General features: G+C 37.7%; 1 protein-coding gene across 3 annotated transcripts; it reads right to left on the bottom strand.

Annotated features, from left to right (window-relative positions):
- Positions 1 to 1,973: 1,973 nt before the first annotated feature.
- Positions 1,974 to 6,717, bottom strand: LOC116214033 (potential E3 ubiquitin-protein ligase ariadne-1). 3 transcript variants are annotated; one of them, XM_031549249.1, is made up of 4 exons: positions 6,424 to 6,717; positions 5,551 to 6,053; positions 4,108 to 4,865; positions 1,974 to 2,663 (listed from the first exon to the last, which is right to left on the bottom strand). In XM_031549249.1, the coding sequence occupies exons 2-4, from the start codon at positions 5,971 to 5,973 to the stop codon at positions 2,267 to 2,269; spliced, it is 1,578 nt and encodes a 525-aa protein (XP_031405109.1). In that variant the 5' UTR covers positions 5,974 to 6,053; positions 6,424 to 6,717; the 3' UTR covers positions 1,974 to 2,266. The 3 variants fall into 3 exon arrangements, with proteins under 3 accessions (XP_031405109.1, XP_031405110.1, XP_031405108.1); XM_031549250.1 differs by lacking the exon at positions 6,424 to 6,717 and having other exon boundaries at positions 1,974 to 2,621; positions 5,551 to 6,338; XM_031549248.1 differs by lacking the exon at positions 6,424 to 6,717 and having other exon boundaries at positions 5,551 to 6,335.
- Positions 6,718 to 8,362: the final 1,645 nt, after the last annotated feature.

Below are 8,362 nucleotides of genomic sequence, written 5' to 3' on the forward strand. Positions count from 1 at the left end.
ATCTCCCTCATCGACTTACCAGCTCAACCAGGGTTCAGCACAAGACATGATTTCCTGATTGATAAGTACGAGGAGGAGTTCTTACTGGATGCCCAGAATGCTCATCGTCAATATTGATAACAAAGCCTCTACATCCGAGAGCGTCCGCCCACTGCAACATCAAGTGGATCATTACCGGACAAAAAACCTTTCGGCTCACAGGGCTAGGCCCCACATAATCAGCGCAATCTCCGGAAGCGTCCCACCACTACTCACAGTGGTACCATAACGGACAAAAAACCTTTAGGCGAGCGTGCCCGACAAAAAGCAGCCTCCTGTCACTATTTGCGACAAAAAAGGTCACTGTAGCTACAGTATTTTCCCACTGGAGTCAACAGGAGCCCCGCATGTGAGTGCACAGTGTAAAGCTGCACAGCGACAAGGCATCAACCACTGCCTATAAGAGGACTCTCCTTCCAGCATCAAGGGGGGACTCACTTCCGCAACACAAAAAATTCTCTCTTCTCTCTTTCTTCTTCTCATATGTAATCATCCGGCTCCCATAACCCGGATCTTCCAACCCCCATTCTGTGTGTAAGTTCCAGTGTAAGATGGATTGAGTTCTTACATACTCTTTCCTTTTCTTTTCCTATGCTTTCTTTTATTTTCCTGAACATCATGTACTCCCTTCGGCCCACCATGGGCTAAGTTTCTAAATAAATCTTCCATGTTGATCTTATATTTATCTTGACCGTCTATGCATATCAGATCCTTGTTCTTTCTGTATTCCATGGTTATCCCCTACGATAGATCTTGGGTGTTACTTAATTGTTGCAACTATAATATAAGAGCAAAAAACCTATTTACGAAATTTATCTAAAGTTTTTAGTTATTACCATGCTGGAAAAGTTATAAAAGTTGTAAGATGTTTATTTGAAGCATTTTCTTGAAATAAAATTAAAATTGATTAAATATTCTTCATAAATTAAATTAATTAGTTGCACTAAATTATTCAATACTTAATAAATGTACCAGTTCTATTATTATTATTATTATTATTACTATTATTATCGTCGTTGTCGTTGTCGTCATTATTATTATGATAGATTCCTCCAGATTCAACCATCCAAAAAAAAAAAAGGGAAAAACCTTCCTCACAATACTGCAGTGCCTAGATCACCCCACTAACATGCCATAGGCTGGTCTGATGAAGAGCATTGTCAAATTGCATATTATGACATGGTGGTTCGATAAGGTTTCCCGACAGTAATCAACCTCTTCTGGTAACCACTTACTACCCAACAGCATATCTTCTTATCGAATGAACAATGCGGTGGAGACACCATTCTTCGACCTAAACAATTTAATCTCCTTCAAGATGTTCGTTATGCCAAAAGTCAGAAACAAATGTTATATTGATCTACACGAACGTGTTCTCGAATTCAAGGCACTAGAGACACACCTTCACCACATCAAGATGGCCCTTTCTTTTTCGTACAAGGTCGTCGACCGTGGTCATACTACATTGTTTCAATATAGGATACGCACCGCAAATTAATCTTATTAAATTGATTACAATAAAAATTCTTCCTTCCCCAACCCATCTTAACCAAACACTCGGATCATTGTAGCAGAAAGAGCAGAAGCATCCCTAACCCAATATCCAGTTGGAGCACGGTCTTCAAATAAGAAACGTCAGTTTGCTCCGTTTGGTTTCGCAGTTAAAATAAAAAAAAATTTAACTTTAACTTTGACTCAACACACTACACAACAAAAATATATATTTCCCAAGTCAAAAGTTTTAATTTAATTTTAACTCAACACACTATACAATCATTCATCATTTTCCACAATCAAAATTTAAATTACTTTAACTCTGAAACCAAACTCATGATCCGATAAGCAATTATTGTCAAGTTTACTTATATTCAATGGCGTGACTCAATCGTTGCAGCCAACCAGTAAACACTATTTGAGTGAGGATTAAGGGCAGGTAAATAAACAAGATGAGTTACCATTTCTCGGAGAAAAATAAATGATTTTCTCCTTTTTTGCTTTCTTTTTCATAGTCATCTCAATGTTCTAAACATTGAACGTATATGTTAATTACACCAGCCAATTATCAAAGCGAACCGAACAGAATCAGCTACAAGCTTAGAAGACAGAGCGAGAGGCTCTAACAACCTGTCGTTTGACGATTGCATTCATTCCTTTAGCATTTACCGATCCTAAGCTTCATTTTTTTTCCCAAAATGATTTCCAGGAAAACATTAAGTTCCGCCATTTCTTATTGCATGTAATCCTCATAAAAGTCATCGCTGATCACGGACACGAAGCTCTCGAGCCAGGGGAGCTGGTGGAGGTCCTTAATGGCATCCCCATATGAGTCTGTACAGCGAGGGGGCGAAGAGGCCTGTTGGTAAGTGTTGTGGTCGCTAAGGCTGAACCCACCAGCAAGGAAGCGTTGGATCAGGGCGAGCTGGGAACGCTCCTGATCTGAGTAAGCGTCCATTATCATCGGGAAGGAGTTGAAGGTCTCCCATGCCCACTGCTCAGAGACCTGAGCAGACCGCGACACTGAAGAGTCCTCCGAGTTGACATCCTCATCCCAAAAGGCGCATTGACAAATCTGTTGCCCGTCCCTGTACTCAGCACCACAGGAATAGCAGAACTCAAGACCGCACCTAGAAGAAAGAAGAAAAAGGCAGGACTGACAATGAGATCTGACAAGGGGGGATTAAAAAAAAAAAAGGGTGGCTCGATACCTAAGATAAGGATGAACCGAAGGAAGCAAACCAAAATCATCAAATATCAAAAAATGACGCCATCGTGCTGTTTATATCTTTTTCTTGTTTATATATTACGTCAAACCGTTAAGGAGATTTCATTTCTCATGCAAACACAGATAACTGGAACTCAATATCCACCTTATGCACAAAAGTTCTGCCTCTTGTATGACATTGTAATGATCTTGATGGAGCTTAACTCCTATTTATATACCATTATGGAACTTCACATGCTTGCAGCTACCATATGGTCTTTTATGAAAGTTCAATTCAAAGGGTTGCGAACATCAAATTGCTTTCTGCTTCAATAATAACCGATGAAAAGCCCAGAATCTTTGTGAATTTTGAGACCGCGATAGAGGGCCCTTCCCACATTCCACAAGGGACAACAAAGGTAACTTTGCTCATAAATCAGTAGGGTTGAAAGCTCGCAGGCTTGTTGACTATATTATACAGAAACAGGCACTTCCATAGTACAGATACCTACCTCCTGCTTCTGATAACTGCTAACAGCTCATTTTCTACGAGAGAGAAATATCTCTGCGTCTGTCATAAAACTATACACCTAATGTCCAAGGGTTGCACCAGCAACATATAATGAACCTATTATATAGTTAACTTATTGCATCAGATGATGAGCCCTATATAATAATCAAACAAGTTCTCAGTTTGGTTGCACATATGCACAAAATCAGTCAACTATCCTACCAAACACACTTGATATGTCTAATAAATGTCTCGTGTAATTCTTGTTCCACCAGTGTAATGTACTGTGTCTCATAATTCATCTGCTATTGTACAGTGTAATTCAAGATCAAGTCATAGACAGTCTTTGGCACCCTACACTATGACCAAGGAAACAATCATTGCCACCTTTAAGATCTAATAGCCTTTTTGTCATTGTGCAACGGAAAGAGTGATTCCATATCATACTGAGCTATATCTTATCCCATTCAATTCTCTCGCCATTTGATCATAGGCGATGAGCCATACAGAATATTCCATAAAAGTCAGTTTCCACTATTACTCTCTTAAATAGCCACACATTACAACCCATATAGAGACAGCATTTTACAACACTTCTTTTTCTTTTTTTGACAAAGTATACAATTAGTAGTAATTTGATAATGTACTCACACCATTTATTAAAAATTGGAAAAATTATGGATAGATTCTTTGTTCCCCTATTGTAGAAGTCCATCTTCTATCTATTTATTTTAATTCATATGTTAAATCAATGATATCCATTGGAATAACTTCGTGCATAGGCAAGTCTATTTTAGTAGATAGAACATGTACCATCACATGAAAAGGAATACAAAAATGAAGAAATTTCCCTTACCAGCAAGTCATGTGATAGCAGCCTTGCATGAGCTCAATCATCCTTCGACATTGGCGACAACGTCTCCATCTGTTATTTTGAGCAAGGCGGTGCAAAGTAATGTCAGAAGCATCCCTTTCCTCGATTGGCAGGTTCTGATACTCTTCACAGGTAAAGGAAGAGTGCCAAGGGACTCCACACTCAACACAAATAAATCTCTGACATACTGGACACTCGATACAGCTGCTGTCAGACTGGCTTGATGAGCTTGCCCTGGCGGACAAGCACTCTTGAGGATCAAGCAGGACAGAACAGTTCGGGAATGGACAGTAGATTTTCTCCGAGTTAAGATTAGCTTCTGCAAGTACTCTCTCCAGAGACTCATAGGAAGTGAGTGGAAGAAAAGCTCTGCATTCAAGTTTGGAGATTTGATATTTGCATCTCAACTGAGGGCACCGGATAGGGACCTGAGAGGATTTTAATTTTCCATCTATGTACGTTCTCATGCAATGAGAACAGAACTTGTGGGAACACTTCATTGTGATCATCATTGGTGATGGTTTATCCTCACAACAAATAGAACAATTGTCTCGAGACTTATCCCCCTTAACTGGAGAAGAGACCAGCCCGATTGCCACTTGGGCTAGTCTCAGTGCGCCCTCCAGATCAACACTGGGTACAACATTGAGAACAAAAGTGTTGAGATTACTGACATGTTCTAGGATCCTCTGTCTGAGTGCCACAAGAAGTGGTGTCTCGAGGTTCTCTTCATCTTTAATCTGTCAAAACATGCCTTTTATCATCATAAATATGTTAAAAATACATAATCACTAGTGCTTAAGGACTTCTGATGTTTATAACGACAAGAGAAAAGTAATATGACCAATCTTATTAGCAATTGAGAAAAGCATGAAAAATTCCTTCAACTAGAGAATTAGAGTTTGCTTGTGGATAGCTGAGGAGTTTAACAGTTTTCAAGATTTTTCTTTTTTTTTTTTTAGGATAAGTAACAGTTTTCAAGAATTACATTATCCTAATCGAGGAAAATAAGACACGTAATGAATTACAAAATGGCCGATGAAGTGCAGCCGAACAAAAAGTTGCCTTATTTCTGCTTGGTTTTCAAGATGTGCATCGTTGAAAACTGAAAACCGTAAATAAGTTCTCTCGAACAAAAAGAACCCAATAATTGGTCTTAGAAGCTTCCAAATTTCAACTGCTCCAGAACTCTCTTGTCACCAATCCAAAATTTATTGGCTAAACCAAACCTCCAAAACTTTGTAGAAGAAAAGTGTTGATAGCAATTCCTCATAGACTCTGATAAACTCGCCCAGACTCGTCCATGAAAGCTCATAAAATCGCAAATGGATGGACTTGCAAAATTTGTGAATTCATAGATATCCTTGGATCTATAGATGCCAACAGATTCATAAGTTTATGCAATAAGCATACTGACAGAGTCACCTGATCATGAAAAATCTCAGAATCGGTAAACGCGTACACGTGCCGAATATTGTTCTCTAGAGCCTCGACTATACCATCCATCAGAGCCAAGTAGTCAGCAACAGATTCATCCACATAGAAATCAAGCTTCTTCTGGACCCGAATTACTGGAAAATCAGCCGATCTTTCCATGACCACGCCGATCCCAGAAAGCCCCGACGAAGAATCCCCGACCTCATTCATCGAAATCCCCTTAAAGAACAATTTCACCGAGAACTGATCATCAAGGACACACTTCCTCGGCTCTTCCCTGGGCGGTTCTTCCGCCTCTTTCCACACTTCATCGTCCTCGAAACAACTTCGAAAATCCTCCTCCTCCTCCTCCTTCAATTCCCTAATTATATTCACAGAAAGGCCATCCTGGGCTCTCTCTTGATCGCTCATCCTCCACGCAGCCGACGGACAAAAATCCTGCCCAAGAATCGGCAGGAATCTGGACTATTCCGAGGTGATCCGAGGATAAACTGCAAAGAAAGAAGAAGATCACACCCAAACTTCAAGAATCATCAATCGAAAGCTGCAACCAATTGGCAAGCTCGGCTAAACGATCAATCCGGTCAAAGACCCATCAATAATTTCACCCCAATTCGACAACCCTGAGACACCCCAGAAAGATCTTGACTCCGAATCGAAACAGAACAAATAAATTTCGAATTTTTCCACATTTTCCGCAGAGAGAGGAGCAAGGACAGCAGCAATTAGCGAAATTGACAAACTGCCAACACTGATTGAAGGGAACAAAAAGTACGGAGGAATAATCCAACACCTCTGTCGAATATATAAAATAACAAAACGAAACAGTGACAGTGACAGTGAATAAGGAATTGAATTCACCTTATCGGGAAGGAATTTGAACAGATTCCTTTCGGGAAAGCAGAAGGGGAGGTAAGGAAGGAAGGGGACTGTTGGGGGAAAGAAGAACAAGGACCCAACCCTAACCTGCTGGGAATTGGTTTTTGCAGCAGTGACTCTGACTCAGTGAGTCATTGATTAATTAATTAACAAAATTAAAGGAGAATGGATTAAGCACAGATAGAGAGAGAGAGAGAGAGAGAAGACAGAGGGAATCAATCATTCGCATTCGTTGGTTCAGTGGTTAACTGTTTGGCAGTGAGTGAGTGAGAAGGGAGTGAATGTGAAATGGCGTATGATAAAAGTAAAGGCTTCCTCTCCTCCTCCGCCTTTCCTTTGCTAGCTTTATTTTATTCTTCAACTCGCCTCAAATTTGCCTTCTTTGGGATTTTATTTTATTTTTTTTCTTTTTCCCGAACAAGATTGTTTTGGAGTTTACTCGGCGCTCTTCTAAGATCTATATATTATTAATTACTAATAATAAAAAGAAAGTATTTCTTTAAAAAAAATTTGAAATTTTACTGAATAAATTTAATGAAATTACAAAATTACCTATCACAACAATTACAGATTACCTATATTATGGTTTAAACATCATTTCACTCAATGCTCTATGTCCTCTTCTTGCCACTTTTCTCTCACACTCTCGCAATCACCCTCAATTCTCTTATATGTCTATCTTCATTTCAAGGGTAAAGGTGGCGTTTGATAATAGAGTGGAGTTTTCAGTCTAAATATTAAATGTATAAATTTAAATGAGATTATAATGATGATTAGGAAAAGTATGTATGTGAAATTTATTATTATTTAAGAGAAAAAGATAAAATAGTAATAATTATATTCTTGAATTGATTGAAGAATAAATTGGGGAATTCATTATTAAAAATTTGATTGTAATAATGATTATGAAAAAATATGTATGAAAATTTATTATTAAATAAGAGAAAAAGATAAAACAATAATGATTTTATTGTTAAATTTGAAAGAAAAATGGAATGGAGTGGACTTATAATGGAGTTAAACTCCATTACCAAACCAAGCAACCCCTCTTAGTTTCCCCATAACCTCATCCAAATTTTTCAAAAAAAATAAAAGCACCAAAATAATATGCAAGAGAGAAAAAGATAGTTAGCATTTTACAAAATTGAAATTCCTCGTGATCATTTTTTCTCTTTTAGTATTGTCTGCACATAGCGCAGACACAGCATTCTCTAATTAAAAATAAACGCAACCTATGCTATGCACAGATCTTTTTGGACTAGTATTGTATGCAGAAATATGGATTGGTACTATAATAAACATTAAAATGGAATTTATATCCATATAGCCAATATAGATTGGTTCAAACAGTTTGGCACTTGTTTCATTCAATCAAGATCTCAAGCTCGAGTTTTGTGAATGGAAAAAATGCATGCTATGAAAGTTTTAGCTCTTTAGTGGATCGACCCGATACAAATTGGATTTTTCATAATTTTAATATTATTTACAGTGAATTTGATTATAAAATTTGCATGTAGCGCATGTGCAAATTAGTTACCCATGAAACGAAAAATAATTTATGCAACATCTCACTTAGATAGTTACAATTTTCAATATTAAATTATTTTTTATTCCGAGCTCAAAATGACTCATGCTCTAGTTATTAAAAAAAAGTGAAAGAATTTAATTTTCGCAATCTCTGGCAACACAATATTTATACTACTATGTAAAGGAAACACTTGGTGTCCCCAGGGAGTAGGGGTGTAAGTAGAAGTCCCAAAAACCGAGAAATCTAAAAACTTGGGTGTGTTTGTTTTATGAACGAAGTTTAACTCAACTCAACTCAACTCCACTTATCTTCAATTCAACATCACAATCATTACTTCTTTTTATTTTTTAAATATTTTTAACCATTCAATTCAATTTTTAATATTAAATTCTC

This window comes from Punica granatum, chromosome 7 (genome assembly GCF_007655135.1).
Source record: "Punica granatum isolate Tunisia-2019 chromosome 7, ASM765513v2, whole genome shotgun sequence".
NCBI lineage: Eukaryota > Viridiplantae > Streptophyta > Magnoliopsida > Myrtales > Lythraceae > Punica > Punica granatum.